At 33.3% G+C, this 17,642-nt stretch overlaps 1 protein-coding gene across 1 annotated transcript; it reads left to right on the top strand.

Moving 5' to 3' along the window:
- The first annotated feature begins 6,722 nt into the window (after nucleotides 1-6,722).
- On the top strand, nucleotides 6,723-9,233 carry LOC109216678 (ervatamin-B). The gene is made up of 2 exons (XM_019380852.1): nucleotides 6,723-7,197; nucleotides 8,401-9,233. The coding sequence occupies exons 1-2, from the start codon at nucleotides 6,765-6,767 to the stop codon at nucleotides 9,000-9,002; spliced, it is 1,035 nt and encodes a 344-aa protein (XP_019236397.1). The 5' UTR covers nucleotides 6,723-6,764; the 3' UTR covers nucleotides 9,003-9,233.
- Nucleotides 9,234-17,642: the final 8,409 nt, after the last annotated feature.

The raw sequence follows: 17,642 nt of genomic DNA, 5'->3' as shown, positions 1-17,642 counted from the left end.
ATTTACCACGCGCTTCCTCACGTGGAAGCATGCTTCTTTTTAATTGGCCAAAGTACGTGAAAATTCTTTTTTATAATGGTGGTTGTAAGACATGAACTCAGGCCCTATATCTGTTGTGATACCATGGTGAATACCATAGTCATACCAAAGACACTCAAAAGGATATTTGACATCTAAGAGTAATGATGAAGCTAAGAGCCATGCAAGTTTGTTGCTCTTGACTATTGGCATTTTATAGTATAGCTTCACTATAAACCCAACTATTATGGCAAATGACGACATTCAGCCAACAAATTCTAGTTGATGCAAGCAAGATACAACACTTAATACTAATGAGGTACCTTCATGATAGGCTATAATTACGTATTTTAGTCGCTTATTACACTCAAATTTACTGCACTTTAATTGAGTTTGAGCTTTAATCGCTAATGTCTTGCACTAATTGTGTGTTTTATGCCTTGTAGGGGTGATTCCGAGCTATGTAGATGTTATGAAATGAATTCAAGTGATTTGGAGCTTCGGAGTCAGAGTAAAAGCCCAAGGAGTTAAGCTGGGATCGTATTCGGGGATTAACAGATGATAGAGCAACAAAACGAAGAATTGAGTAGGCATATTGCGCACTGTCTAGTAAAATGCATATAACTTTTCGCTCCAAACTCCATTTGGGCTCCATAATATATGGTTGGCATAACTCAATGGGATACAACTTTCATGTTTTATGTTTTTCCAAATTCCAAATGGAACAGGGTGAAAAACGCGGTCGAAACCACGACCGCGGACTTGACGTGGACTGAGGCAGTACACTAGGAAAGTACCGCACCCGGACCGCGGCCGCGGACGTCCAGGCCTAGAAACTTGTCCTTTTTCGCGTAGGAGAAGGTACAATTGTTTGGGCCCGACCCTACTTGGTATATATACATGGAAAAACGGTATTTTGGGAAAAGGAGACCAATTTTTAACACAGATTCGGCCTAAGGAGGCAGAGACACAATAGGAGCAAGGCGGGGAATTCTTCCACGAGTTTTTCCTTCCTCTTCCTATTTTTTCATATTTGGTTATGACTTTTAGTATTGTAGTTTTACATACTATTATGAATAGCTAATTTGTTATCTAGGGTTTTGATAGAACCTTTTGTAGGATAAATTCTTGTTATGTTTTTATATAATTGAGCCGTTGGATTTCTCTACTTGTTCAACTACGTGTTTATTGTTGTTGATTGAATGTCCATCGATTGACTGTGCCTGTTTATTATGTGTTGCTTGAGAAAGAATACATATTTAGGTGGTTGTTGAACAACGTCACTCCTAACGTATGTGAGAAATCAATACAGTGGGTTTAGAGGCAGGTTTAGAAATAACAAAGCCTTGACGTGGTCATAATGAGCTGTTAGATAAAGCCAACTAGCGTAGTTCGAGAGAATATGTTTAGTAAATTATTGTAGTTGCTCGAGAGAGAATTACGGCACCTAAAGTGCTCACGATCAGTAGAGAATACATTGGCGAAATTGTATGGAACATAGCTAGTAGGATTCCGACAATTGGGAAAATCATAACTCTAGACCTCCTTAATTTAGTCTCCAACCCTTTGTCTCGTTAGTTGATAATTTTACCGCTTTGTAGTATTTGCTAGTTAATTAGTTAGAAATATAAATCTCAATCTTTATAATTTAGAAAATTGTTCAATCTTGTCTTCTTAGTGATATTAAACAGATACAGCTAAGCCTTATTTCTCTGTGGGATTCGACTCCGGACTTCTAGACTGGATTATATTTGCAGCGACCGCTTATCCTTTTTAGGACTAGAGTTGGACGTGATCAAATTTTGGCGTCGTTGCCGGGAACTAACGGTGTAGTTGTAGCTGTATATATTGCTAGGTTTCGAGTTTGAACTTTTATTTTGTTTTGTTTTGTTTTTTTTGTATTTTTATTTTTATTTTATTATAACTGATGATTTGAGAAACATGACATCTTAGAATTATGGAAATTTAGGTGTAGATAGTTCTACTATTGATCCTCATACATATTGTGAGGAAACCACCCGTATAAAAATTATCAAAATATTCCTGAGAGCGAGTTATGTGCACAAACTCAATCTTATTTGTGGAATGTGTGTGATGTGTGTGGTGGTAAAAATTGTCACTTTTATGGTTGTGCTTATATTTTTTATCTTCCCCCAACCCCTTACTATGATGGTTTTACCTTTTCTTGTGAAGTTAATAGGAACAAAGAACCCGGAGATGCAGACCTGAAGGAGATCAAGGATATCTTAAAGTGCCTTCTGAAACAAAATAATGAAAAACAATTGCAGATAGAAAGGCAAGAGGCAACTATTCGCAAGTTGGAGGCTCAATTGAGTCAAGTGGTTGGAGCTTTTAATGCTCAACAAGCCAATATTGAGGATAGTAGCCAAGAAGAGCATGAATTTGAGGTGTTAATTGGGGAGGTCAGAGTAGAACATCAACAACCTAGCCAACTATAATTTGAGGATGTCAATGTTGAAGAAGTGAGACTAGAGCCAGCCAAGGATTTTGAGGATATAAATTTTATTGACTCTAGTATCATTGATGTTGAGGATGTTGAAAGTCCTAAAGTTCATGTGTTTGAGCGCATTGGTCCACACTCCAGGCATTTTTCCACATTATGTTTGGATGATGATATGGAAATAGAGTCATCCGAACCAATTGAATAGTCAAGGAATGAGGAACAAGATGCATATATTCTGGAATTCTTCTTTCCAGAAACTCAGGATTACATACCTCATATAAAGGCCAAGGAGTGCAGGATACTACATTATTTCCTTGGGCCAGTAGATTCTTTCCACCGCCCCATGACCATAATCATAAGCTTGAATCAGAACTTGGGGTTCAATTCATAAGCTCGAGGTGTAGGCAAAGTGATTCACGTCGTGCCGCGACGTTAAATCAAGCGCTTGTTGGGAGGCAACCCAGCTTTATTTTTTATTTTTAATTTAGTTTTTTTATTTATTTTATTATTATATTATTTTTGTAGTGTCAATTTTTGATTTCTAGGAGCATGGAAATCAAAGCGATTGGAAGGATGCAACAGCAAACCATTAGTTGGAACTAAGTGTGAGGTACCCGCACGAAGGACCAGGCCTGGGAGAAGTCTAAGTACCCCATGAGATGCTAGTGCTTCGGCCTTTGGCCTACCAGGGAGTTTCTTTTACCCTCTTGTATGTATGGGTGTGCATTGGGGACAATGCACAATTTTAAGTGTGGCGTGAGAAGATTGTCTGGGTGGCTTTCTATGCTTTTTTAGTTGTGTTAGTTTAATTGAATAATTTTTTCTTCAAATAGAAAAGATTGGACTTTTTCCGACGATGGATCTATTAGACAATTTTCTTGAGGGATTTAAGTCTAAAGAAAAAATAAAATAAAAAGATTTTCTTTTGTTAGGTAGTATAGCAATTCCCCCTTGGTTTTTCTTTGTGCCGCGGTTCTTTTCAAAGGATTTTATTTGAACCGGGTGTAGTTAGTTTTTTCAGGAATAGGAGCCATTGTGTTGTGTTTTGAATTGAAGCAATATCTCTTGACTTTGTTATGCCTTGAGAATAGTGAGTACTTTGGTTGTGACGCTTAGGCTCAGTTTTTGACTCTTGTATAAGTACCTTAAATTGTATGATCTTAACTTTGCTTAACTGCTTTGACTAGAGTGTCTTGATGAACCCGATCCTGAGTGAGTTATGTGCCATGTGTGTGTGAGGCTTGGATGCTATTATGTGCATTGCAGTTGATGCCTAGAACTTGCCCCGTGTGTTTGCAAAGCGAAATAGTAGTTTTGTTCGGTCTTGGAAGTGATATAGGCATTTCTTTGTTGAGCCGGATATGTATATTTTACCCACCTAATTGTTATGTATCGTAGTTAACCCCTTTGAGCATGTAATCTTGTTTCTTTGGCAACCACATTACAAGCCTTACCCATTTGTTTGAATTAACCATCTATTTGAACCATTGTAACCTCTCATGAGCACTTGAATTATTTATGAACTTTGTAAAAGTTAAATTGTGGGGTGGTTGGTTTGACTTTTGAGTGGAACTAATGAAATAAGGAGAAAGGTGCACTGTTTTGAACAAGTAAGAGCCACTTGAATTGAAAAAAAAAATAGTTGTATTGCTGTAAAAAAAAAAAGTATTCCTTGATAAATGGTGACTCTTGATGTAATTGTGCTTAAAGAGGTATGGAGTAATATACGTTGATGTGAAGGTGGAGTTTGGTTTGACATAAGTATGGGGTTTGAATGTTAAAGTATATGTATTAAAGTGCTTAGGGAAGTGTAGTCACTCTTATATCTAAATGTATCATACCCGTCCCGTAGCCTACATTACAACCAATTAAAGTCCTAATTGATCCTAGATTGAATGAGCTCGATTAGTGTAGTAGTACACTACGGGCAAGCTTATGGTGCATCTTTTCTGGCATATGAATGTTATTTCTGAGAGTGAGAGAATTCTTTCTATCTTGAGTTCCTAAGTGTTCTTAAATTTTATTGTGTGGAACTACTCTCTTTTGTTGTGTGAGGGTACTTGATTCATGAAGGAAAGGTAATGTCAGTGATCTCTATGTTAGAGTAAGTAGGTGAGTTGTGAATAATGCGCGGTACTTGTGAGTCAAATCTTGAGGTGAAGATGTTACGCTTTTGTGCTTAGTCTATTTTAAATACTTTTGGTGTGATGAGTTAGGAGAATTGTTTAAAAAGGTCGTGTCCATAAAAAAGTGTAATTTGATTGCTCGAGGACGAGCAATGGTTTAAGTGCGGGGTTTTGATGATAGGATATAATTACGTATTTTAATCGCTTATTACACTCAAATTTACTGCACTTTAATTGAGTTTGAGCTTTAATCGTTAGTGTCTTGCACTAATTGTGTGTCTTATGCCTTGTAGGGGTGATTCCGCGCTATGTAGATGTTATGAAATTAATTCAAGTAATTTGGAGCTTTGAAGTCTGAGTAAAAGCCCAAGGAATTAAGCCGGGATCGTATTCGGGGATTAACGGATGATAGAGCAACAAAACGAAGAATTGAGTAGGTATATTGCGCACTATCTAGTAAAATATACATAACTTTTCGCTCCGAACTCCATTTGGACTTCATAATATATGGTTGGAAAGATAACTCAATGGGATACAACTTTCATGTTTTATATTTTTCTAAATTCCAAACGGAATAGGGTAAAAAATGCGGTCGAAACCGCAACCGCGGACCTGACGCGGACTGAGGCAGTACACTAGGAAAGTATCGCGCCCGTACCGCGCCCGGACCGCGGCCGCGGACGTCCAGGCCTAGAAACTTGTCCTTTTTTGCGTAGGAGAAGGTATAATTGTTTGGGCCCGACCCTACTTGGTATATATACATGGAAAAACGGTATTTTGGAAAAAGGAGACCAATTTTTAACACAGATTCGACCTACGGAGGCAGAGACACAATAGGTGCAAGGCGGGGAATTCTTCCACGAGTTTTTCCTTCCTCTTCCTATTTTTTCATTGTTGGTTATGACTTTTAGTATTGTAGTTTTACATACTATTATGAATAGCTAATTTGTTATCTAGGGTTTTGATAGAACCTTTTGTAGGATAAATTCTTGTTATGTTTTTATTTAATTGAGCTGTTGGATTTCTCTACTTGTTCAACTACGTGTTTATTGTTGTTGATTGAATGGTCATCGATTGACTGTGCCTATTTATTATGTGTTGCTTGAGAAAGAATACATATTTAGGTGGTTGTTGAACAATGTCACTCCTAACGTATGTGAGAAGTCAATACAGTGGGTTTAGAGGCAGGTTTAGAAATAACAAAGTCTTGACGTGGTCATAAGCGGTTAGATAAAGCCAACTAGCGTAGTTCGAGAGAATATGTCTAGTAAATTATTGTAGTTGCTCGAGAGAGAATTACAGCACCTAAAGTACTTACGATCAGTAGAGAATACATTGGCGAAATTGTAGGGAACATAGCTAGAAGGATTCCGACAATTGGGAAAATCATAACTCTAGACCTCCTTAATTTAGTCTCCAACCCTTTGTCTCGTTAGTTGATAATTTTACCGCTTTGTAGTATTTGCTAGTTAATTAGTTAGAAATATAAATCTCAATCTTTATAATTTAGAAAATTGTTCAATCTTGTCTTCTTAGTGATATTAAACAGATACAGCTAAGCCTTAGTTCTCTGTGGGATTCGACTCCGGACTTTTAGACAGGATTATATTTGCAGCGACCGCTTATCCTTTTTAGGACTAGAGTTGGGCGTGATCATACCTCAACAATCTTAAAGAATTCTAGCGATATAAATATAACATCCTCGTTACATGCATAAATCCTGTAAAATTCTTTACGCTATCAGTACAATTTAACTAGTTATGTATAGCAATGTACTTACCAACTTTTTATATTATCAATCAATGCTTATTACAATGAGTTATTGGTAACTATTTTAAAATGATCTCATTGCGTGAAAATTTAAACTATTTTTACACAATCAGTGAGCAAAAGTTATATAACATAATTAGACCAACTACATTCAAAACGACAATCGCATTCCTATGATAGTCCTTTTTACGTTTGTTCAACCTAGCTAGGCGTATTTCGTCCATTATATTCCTAAAAGCCACCATGAACAGAAAACGTAAACGTAAAAGATGAAACACCCATACCATGCGAAATACATGAACAAAAACAAATACTTGAATAATGTTTTAATGCGAAAAAAAGTTGATGATTGAACAGACATCTCAGAGAAAAACTCAACTTTAGCAATGAGAAATGCTTACTTGAACTTTGTGCTTTTTTTCACCTTATGTTGGCTCACAAATGCAAGTGTTGAACTGCACAAGAAGAAGAATCATGGCTCAAATCCTATGCTGAAGAGGTACCAAGATTGGCTACAACGACACAGTCGAAAATATGGAAGTAAAGATGAATGGAATATGCGATTTGGGATTTATCAATCCAATGTTCAATTTATCGACTTCTTCAATTCCCTCAACCTTTCTTACAACCTCACTGACAATGCTTTTGCAGACATGACAAACCTCGAGTTTAAATCTAAGTATTTAGGTTATAAGAAACATAAACATTCAAAGCAATTAGCAGCACCAAATATCACGTGTGACAGATCTAGTTTGCCTATCAGTGTCGACTGGAGAAAGAGTGGAGTTGTTACACGGGTCAAGGATCAAAAAAATTGTGGTATGTTACAAACCTTTAATTTCTCTTCTTCTTTTTACCAACTCTTTGTTCTAGTTTAGAATATGAGCCAAGCTACGGTGTTGGTTGCCGGTACGAGTGAACCCAGTAGCTTTTGTTTAAACTCTGTATTTGTATTAAGAAATTCAATGAATATGTACAAATTATTAATTTAGAACTCAGTAACTTAAAAGGAGTATAATTCCGAACCTATTAGGTTCAAATCCTAACTCTGCCTTTGATTATTCTCACATAAGATAATACAAGATTATTTCATATTAAATGTTTAAGTTAAATTCTACACATTGACGATATCAAAAATATCACTACGTACAATTAGGTCACTTACAAGATCATTACATTAGGTGCCACCCAAGATATCAAAGGCCCCAATTTTTGCTACTATTAGATATAATAAAATATGTAATACATACAATTATAGTTTTAAATTGTACTCTTTTTTCTTCTTTTTTTTTTTGAAATTTGATTGAGGTTATTCGAATGAGAGAACAAATTATACTAAGTTTTATCTCTCACTACTTAGAGGGTGTTTGGATTGGCTTTTAAGCTGGTTAAATCAGCTTTTAAGCCTTTTTTAGTTTTTTCAGTGTTTGGCAAAGTTCAAAAATTCTTAAAATAAGTAAAAAAAAAAAAAAACAACTGCTTAACAAGCCAAATGCAATAAGCTGGGCAACCCCAACTTTTCTTATTACTTTTTGGCTTAAAAAACTATTTTTGTTGAAAACCCACTTATTTTAAGCCAATTCAAACAGGCTCTTAATACGTCCCTATTGATTTTTTTTATTTTTCCTTCTCTGCACATATTCTTTTTTTTTTTGTTTCCAAAAAAAAATTCCCAAACAAGCTATATATGAATGAATTGCAAATAAATATATGAACTATAAATTAATACATACGATTTCCACGATTTTATTTTGCACTTCAAAAAACTAAAAGAATGAACTATAAATAAAAATACATATGAATTGAATAAGTTAAGGCCACTTGTTGAAATTTAGCTTTAGCCCACCAATATTGTTGGGGCGTCCGTAGTGAATCATAAGGTAATTACGGGCAAATGTTTATAATAAATAGTATCAATTAGTAACGTAATAAAAATAATAATTAATGTGCTCTAATCAGTTAATCCTGTAAAAAAATGATGTTGTCAATATAGATAAGTTAAGTCCATGTTTCCGAGTGCAGGAAGCTGTTGGGCATTCTCTGCAGTAGCAGCAGTTGAAGGCATAAACAAGATTAAAACAGGGAAATTAGTGTCACTATCAGAACAACAACTAGTGGACTGTGATGTTTACTCAGACAACCAAGGATGTAACGGAGGATTCATGGAAAACGCTTTTGCTTTCATTAAGAAAAACGGTGGCATTACAACTGAAATAAATTATCCTTACGCAGGGAAAGACCAGAAATGCAACACTACCAAAGCAAAACAACATGCAGTTACAATAAGTGGCTATGAAATGGTAGCCAAAAATGAGGAATCTCTTCAAGCTGCAGTTACCAAACAACCTATATCAGTGGCCATTGATGCAAGTGGCTATGATTTTCAGCTTTACGCTGGTGGGGTTTACTCTGGTTTTTGCGGAAATAGCCTAAATCATGGAGTGACACTAATTGGCTATGGTGTAGATGATGGTGAGAAATATTGGCTAGTTAAGAATTCATGGGGTACTATGTGGGGTGAAGATGGTTATATCAAAATTAAGAGGGGGTCAAATGACAAAAAAGGAATGTGTGGTATTGCTATGCAAGCTAGCTACCCTCTTAAGGAGGAGGAGGAGTCTTGAACCATTAATTTGCAAAAGAAGCCACATGCCCGTATAAATTAGGCCATATCAGTAATAGCTCTATTGTGGTTACATTTATTTCTTTCAATAAAAGATATGATAACTGCTATTCACTTGTGAGGTTTACAATAGAGAAACTAGTATCAGGACATGAACGGTTGTATTTAATTAAGAATCAAAATTGATTAATGAAAAATCTATGACCAATATAAGAAATCCAACTTTCTTCTTTTTTCTATTTTTTTTTCTTTGCTCTCATTTGAGATTCCTGAACAGAGCCGTGATGTGGGTACCGAATGGGAAATCAAAATTATTATTAGAAAAAAATATATCTCTGCTTTTTCTTTGTTTCACCTTTAAACGTGCACCATCAGTATTAATCATCTTATTCACACCCTTAGGTTTAACTATTAAAAGTTGAGGATTCCGTTAGTGTTGGACCTAATAAACCACCATAAGGAGATCTTTCACCAAATAACAATATAGCATGAGATGATTTTAAAAGAAAATAATACAAAAAAAGAAATGTTATAAATAGAATTTTATTTATGGTGAATGTCTATATTTAGAGAGATTCTAGGGTTTATTACTTGGTGGCTAAGTCACTCACTCCCTATAAATAGAGGGTTCTATTCCATTATAATTCATCCCAAAATTCAATAAGAATTCCCTCTCTCTCTTTCTCTGCAATATTGTTCTTCTGCTTTTATTGTTTTATAACACGTTATCAGCACGAGACTCTAACCAATTGAGTAGAAGTTTTGGGATTGAGCATAATGATTGTCAATTATTCCATGAACTTCCTTCATGATTAAATTCTGGATTTAAGGTAAGTCTTTTACCGTATTTTTCTCTTTTATTCTATACTTTGATTTTAAATACAAGCAAAGACAACAAAGTTTGATTATAAATCTAATGGAGTTTGTAAGAAATTATAACCACCTGAAGTGGTAAAATTTCNATTGTCTAATTATTTTATGAACTTTCCTTTATTTTTAAATTCTGGATTTCAGGTATGTATTTTACTTTATTTTCTCTTTTAAATTCTTGAAATTCTATAATTTGATTTTATATACAAGCAAAGACAACAAAGTTTGATTATAACTCTAATGGAGTTTGTAAGAAATTATAACCACCTGAAGTGGTAAAAATTTCTATGTCTTGCTATGATCAAATTCATGTATGATTATGGGCACAAGAATTGAAAACCCGTCCCATTGAATTTGCTCCATTCTCATTCCCTTAAGAGAATGTGATAGCAGTATGTGATAAGTCTGAAAGAAGACAAAATTATTACTATGAATGTATCAATGGATATGGACGTGGCAATAGACGAAATTATAATCGTCATCATTTGTGGTAATGAGAACAATAAGGATTCTCAAAATAATCTTTCACTCTGTGAAAAATATTTGTCATCGATTTGACATGAGATTTTGTAAAGCACATATAGATGATTATGGTCCATTCATGATGTGAATGTGACAACATCTGATTTATGAATACATATTCATTCTTCAAAGAATATGAACGTGCTAGTGGTAGTGAATATACCGCACTCACCTCTAAAAGGAGGTTTGAGATGATATAAGAAAATAATGTCATTATTATGGCATGAATGGTCATTGGTCACGTACTTATTGTACGCCAAAATATTTTGGCATTGTGATTATTAAAAGACAGCGATAATGCAAGAAACAGAAGTTGCATATAATTTTGACCATAACAATAATGGTATAACTTTCTCTTTAAAAGAGATATTCACCATATTGATGTTGATGAATATGTGGTAGTACCAAATTAATTGAGAGCTCTGGAAGAGCCAATTATTACTATTTTGGAGAAACACAATTGATTACCAATAAGGTATTGTGTTGTAGTAAGTCTCAAAGAAACTTATTGAGTTTCCAAAGTATATACGCGAAAGCAGATTGATTATATTGAGACTATAAATAAATGAAAGATTTAATATCTTCTATTACTACAACTTGTAGCGGGATAATATGTATGTGAAAAGCTACCCGCTTTATTCTCCAGGTACTACACAAATAAAAGAATACCATACTAAAGTGAAGTGGATGTTATTGATATAAAAACTCATATCATAATAAACTTGGAGTTTATTGATAATTGCACACGTCATGGTGTAAATCTGAAGTTTATCAATATTGATAATTTATTCATTTGGCATAATTGGTTTAGCCATATCAATTTGAGTATGATGTGCAAAAATAATAGAGAATTCACATGGGTAAATATTAAAGAACTAGAAAGTTCTTTACGAATTCTCTTATATTGCTTGTTCTCATTAATGAATAGATCAATTAAAATTGGGATTGAATCCCATGAATGCTGGAAATATCAAAGGTGAATATGGGCCCATTCACCTGCCATGTATACCACATAAGATGCATCTATGAGATGGTTACATGTGCGATTATTATTAACCCGCAACCTGGCCGGTGTTTGCGAGGTAACTTGCTCACTAATTTAATTTCGAGCATAATTTCCAGATTTGCTATTCAAGAAGTTCATCTTGATAAGTTGGTTTAAATCACAGTTGGTTTAGCAAAATGATTTATTAAGTGCCTCTACTTAATAGCTAAACAAGTGCTTATGAGAACAAAGTTATCTATATCAGTTTGATATAGGTTATATACGAAAGTATATTACATTCTCCCCTCACAAGTGGTTCAGGGTCAGGAACCAAATAATTACATCTTATTATAATTGATGTGCGGTGTATATTTTGACTAACATCATAACGCACAAAGATGGGTTCTCAAAGTTGAGGAAACAAGTTAGTTTTTCTAACATGAGGGAGAGACATGATAAACAGTTGAGAAAAAGTTACGTGGAATGAATTATCATTTGTACATCTAGATCCTCGAATAAAATAATATGAACTCGAAGTTCATAAAAGGATAATTCATGTGCAATTTATTGCAAAGCATGCCAGACGCATTTGCTGACCCAAAGAAAGTAACTATATTCTCATTGCAAATGCTCTTATTAAGTCCTAGAAGGACAACGTCTATGGTACGCTTAAAGCATATAGACAAATCGGTTTCAAATAAACTTCTTAATATAGAAGATGAGCAAATGATCAAAATGATCATAATAAGGAGGCAAGTGATCTAGAAGATCACATGACATAACACTTCATAAAATCTCAGGAGAGATTCAGGTACCTGAAATATGAATGAAGAGATCTCTATGTCATGTCTTTATGAAAAATAAGGAGGTTGGAACCGATATAAAATGTTTGTCGACGACATCTATGATAACGCTAAATATATATATGAGGATCTTAAGTCTGAAGAAACAATTCGAATAGGATTGGTTTCATATGAAAGACATGTAGTTTTGAACATGTAGTTCAAACACTTGAAAGTATAAAGTCAATGGTATGTGCAATCAGTTTTCGATATCTTATATGTCTAGCATGACATGAAAACTTGATATGCATCTAAAGTTTATTATATGGCTTATATGACTTAACAATCCCTGAAGGATTTAAATTGCTTAAAGCATATAGAATTCATGGTCATGAAGTACTACATCCTCGGTGCAATTTGTGCACAAATATATCTTGCTATAATTATATGCATGATAATATGATAGCAAGAGTTTTCACCTCTATGTGAAGATATTGAAATGATGATTCCAACAAGATCATATGAAGACAATACATCTATCAGGGATGATGATTTCAAGGTGAAACAAATTCGTTGAAGTTAATATGGCTGATATTGTTTATCAAATATCTACCAAAGATCTTTTGAAGATGGTGCACAAGATTGAAATGCAAATGCTTAAAGATGTGAATTGCTGCTCTCATCAGGGGGAGTTAATACGCGTTGTACTCTTTTTCCCTCACAAGGTTTTGTCCCACTGGGTTTTCCTTGCAAGGTTTTTAACGAGGCAACCAAAAGGCGTATTGTTAGATATGTGTACTCTTTTTCCTTCTCTAGAATTTTTTTCCCACTGGGTTTTATTTTAGGTAAGGTTTTAACGAGGCACATTATCTGTTGAATAGACATTCAAGGGGGAGTGTTATAAATAGAATTTTATTTATGGTGAATGTCTATATTTAGAGAGTTTCTAGGGTTTATTACTTGGTGGCTAAGTCATTCACTCCCTATAAATAGAGGGTTCTATTCCATTGTAATTCATCCCAAAATTCAATAAGAATTCCCTCTCTCTCTCTCTGCAATATTGTTATTCTGCTTTTATTGTTTTATAACAAGAAAGAAGTTAATCCTCTCGTTATTTATAATAGCTCTTTCAAACTCTTATTTTCTATCAGCCCATTTTTAATTTCTCTTGAGATTCTTTTATTGACTACCTAAATTCCAAAATCTATATGTTATGGTCGTTTAGGAAAAATAATGAAATTGCTGTGTTCAAACGGCCAAAGATAGTCGTAACATGATGTGATATTGTCCGTTTCGGATTAAGCCCGCACGATTTTTTCGAAAAGGTCTCACACCATTAAGAAATCATTATACACCTTATATCTAGGCACTCTATCTTTCACTACAAGAAAGTGGAGATATGACGACATTTAAAAAATATCGTATTATGCTGTTTAAATGTCACAAATTTATTTACCAACATTAAATTTACATTTGCATCAAATATCGTTAATTTCAATGTCGGTAATTTTCCGACATTTAGGTAAATGTCGGTAAGAAATTATGATACTTACTTTACGACATTTAGGTAAATGTCAATAAGGAATTATGACACTTATTTTACGATATTTAGGTAAATGTCGATAAGAAATTTGCGACACTTACTTTGCAACATTTAGGTAAATGTCAATAAGAAATTTATGACATTTAATTTACGATATTTAGGGAAATATCGGTAAGAATGTTATGACATTTGGTTTACAACATATAGGAAATGTCACTTAAAATTTTCGACAATTAGGTTAATGTTACTAAAAAAAATATGACATTTACGTATGATCTTCACAAAATGTCATATTGAAATATACGACATTTTGTTAAATGTCACTAAGAAAATTCATAACATATACAAAATATTGTTTTCACTTTATGTGAGTATCATTAAAAAAAATTAGTGACATCTTTTACAACATAACAAAATGTCGAATTAAATATTTTGACATTTAAATTAATGTGGCTATCATATGTTTTAGAATGTAAATAATAATGTTCTATTTAGTTTCATCATGAACACATTTACATTCACAAATGTCAACTTTTATAACAAATATGAAATAAATGTAAATCAAATATCTTTTAGCACAATAACCAAAGAACAAAATAGCAATATAAAATGTACTTAGTACAAGATAGATAATGTCAAATCAAATGATTTGTTCTCACGTAAAACCCAAATCTAACTAAATCATAAAAGATAGTAATTTCAATGTGTAAGTACTTTAAGATCGCTCCTAATTCGAATTAATTTTCCTCAACTTCTAAACTAAATCTTATAAATCAACTCTCCACAAGTCAAGCTTTTCACTGCCAGTAATTGACATCACTTCCTTCAAGAATGCTGCACAAGAAGTCACAAGAAAAAAAAAAGAATTATACCTTTATAATAAAGTGAATTCTTTCCTCCTCTAAAACAATTGGAATATTAAAACTAATAACAGATTCATGTTCTAAAAGAGAAACAAAATGATAATGAATATATTACTAGCAACTGGAGAGAAAGAACCAGACAACATAAAGCAAAAAATCCAAGAAAGTGAACGCAACCACCCAAGAACCTTGTAATTTTTTCACACTTACCCGCTTCTTTTTCTTTGTGCCAACTTCACTAACTCCAGTCTTCTTGATTATGTTAACCTGAGTAGAAATTATAGATTGGTTACTATGGTAGTTTACAAAATTTACAACTTAAAAAATTGTGAATACAAGATATAAAAAAACAGAACAAAGTCATATAATAAATTTTATTTCCTAATATGATAGCGTTTCAATCATAGATCTTTATTCCCTCATCTAGGCAAGAGTCGTCAACTTACTCTTTTTTCCAGGTTCTACAACAACAACAACAACGTACCTAGCATAATCCCACAAGTGGATTTTGGGGAGGGTAGTGTGTACGCAGACCTTACCCTTACCTGGAGAGGTAGAGAGGCTGTTTACGATAGACCATCCGCTCAAGATAAGATGGAAAGGAAGAAAAGGAAAGAAGATTAAGAAGAAGAAAGGGGGGGAGATTAGTAATAATGATGTAAAACATAACTATTTACTTACTGTCTAAACAGGATATTAGTAGACTAAAATTTGCAGACATAAATGAGAGAGCGAACATGCTAGATTCACTAAATTACACATGGTATAGATACATCAAGTTTAATTCATCATTATGTATTGACAGTTACATAAAACATACTTATTTATGGAAGAGAACAAAGATATATCAAATAAAGGTGTGAAAGCAAAGAAATGGTGGCTTCAGCTACCAGAAATCACCGGCAAACAACAATAACTCTTTAAGTTAAATTATTCTTCAAACCCAGAAATACAAAGTAATTAAAACCAGGATTGAAAACAGGTGCTGAAACCCTTTTTTGTCCTATTTTTTCCTTGTTTTTGAAGCTCTTTGTAATCTAGATCTCAGCTGATGGTTTATGGCTGCTGAGAATGAATCCCTAATGAGGATAAGAGGTCCTATTTATGGGCTCAACTGCTAGGGCTTTTCTTTTTAGGCAGAAAAAAGAAGCTAACTTATTCACAGCTGCAACAGGAATGCCACCATCATCGTCAAACACAAGTTTAAAAAATGAAACTCCATCCTTGAGAGGACATACTCATTCTCCCTCACTTCATATTTTTTCCTCTACTTTCAAGAAACACCAAGTGTACTTAGCCCATAATTAAGGCTGCATTTTCACTTTTTTAAGTATGAATATATCAGCTTCTGAATGTAGTAGTGGATGTGAATCTGGATGGACAATGTACTTAGATCAAAAGAGCTCTAGCTTATTGTAAGCAGCTAGCTAGAATAGATGCTTCTAACATATACAAGTAATATTGGCCAAATACTAATTACATTTCATATTTGTAGCTAAGAAATATTTAGGACTAGAGTAGCTAAGAAATATTCAAGAACTTCCTAAAATCAGCACTTAAACCAAGCAGTTGAAGACACTTTTGCAGGCACAAATATAAGTCAAAAAAATTAGCTTGCTTCTCTCTGCAACATTTGACCAACATACACAGAGGATGCACATTTACCAAATCATACCCGAGTCTATTATACAACTTAAGATTTGATTTCATATGAATGCTAGAGCACAGAAAAAGACAAGCAAATAACTAAATCAACATATTGCAACACTGCAAACTTTTAATAAAGACCCAAAAACACACCAAAAAAATCAAAATAAATCTACCGCTAAATAATGAAAATCTTATATCCAACTTTATAAATGTACTAAACAACAAACACCCAGAAACACACCAAAAAAATCAAAATCAATTCTACCAATCAATAACCTAAAAAGAGAAAATTGTTAATTCAAATCTGAATTTAATTAAGAAAAATAAAGAAATTTGTTAACCCAAATCCGAACAACTTAAGAAAAAGAAAGATATCTGTTAACTAAAGTGGGGTACCTTGAATTTGTAGGAAATAACGTTTGTGATCTCAGCAGCAAAAGCCTCAGAGATTTTCGTCTCCAAGATCTATGATAGCACAGCCGGAATGTAAAAATTAGGTTTTTTGAAAGAATTCTAACTAAGGAAGGAAACTGTATTTTTTTTAGAATTGGGAGGAGGAAGCAAAAATGTTACCGCCAAAATCGTTCCTTCTAAATCTCCAATACTCTCCATACATAGCTCCTTGTAGAAAATCTGGCCAAACCCAATTTGAAATTTTGAAGCCAGACCCGTTTTGATTGAGATAGGATTCGATAGTTTTCTAAGGCTTGGAGTACATGGGGTTCTATTTTTAACTTACTGTCAATTGGTTTTCTATTATGTTTTTAACTTATGGTCAATTTATGTGGGTTCTTGTCCTTAAATATTTTTATTTTAAATAATTCATGTTTAAATAAATCCAACATCTAGTAAGTATTTAGGTAATAAATAATATACATATTTTTACTAAAACATTAATATTTTAATAAAAAGTTTTAAATAGGAACCATATTTTTAAAATGCGAGGCATGCATGATAGATATGAGCATTTTATTTAATATAAGGTGAGGTGTAAGCTTCATAAATTTTTATTATTTTTTAGTTTAAGAAATCGAAAAGAAAATAAAAGATAGAAAGGTATATTAAAAATTTTAAAAATCAAAGATTAAACAAACTCATAAAGGACCAAAGAACTAACCGTTTTACAAGTATGATAATGCAATAGTATTAAAATTATTATCAAAAAACACATTTGATTACTTCCCTATAAGGCTAAAAGTTATATATTATTATCAAAACTACAAATTTAATTACCTTCCTAAAAGTAAATAAATCATAAACTTTATCAATATTATAATTCAAAATATTACTCCATTCATAAGTAATATAAAATTACTTTTAAATAGTAAAATAATAAAAGTCTCATAATAATTTTGGGAGATAAAAAACTAGAAAAAAAAACTCAATTTATAGCGAGCGGAAGATATAAAGTTCGACACTATTATAT

Source organism: Nicotiana attenuata, unplaced genomic scaffold (genome assembly GCF_001879085.1).
Source record: "Nicotiana attenuata strain UT unplaced genomic scaffold, NIATTr2, whole genome shotgun sequence".
Lineage (NCBI taxonomy): Eukaryota > Viridiplantae > Streptophyta > Magnoliopsida > Solanales > Solanaceae > Nicotiana > Nicotiana attenuata.
Note: the sequence above shows the minus strand (reverse complement) of the source record. Positions and strands in the feature narration are given on the sequence as shown.

Excerpts from the sequence above, each read along its gene's own strand:
- LOC109216678 (XM_019380852.1), top strand. The coding sequence starts at position 6,765 with ATGAGAAATGCTTACTTGAACTTTGTGCTTTTTTTCACCTTATGTTGG. Across the intron at positions 7,198-8,400 it reads CAAGGATCAAAAAAATTGTG|GAAGCTGTTGGGCATTCTCT; the intron begins GTATGTTACAAA and ends TTCCGAGTGCAG.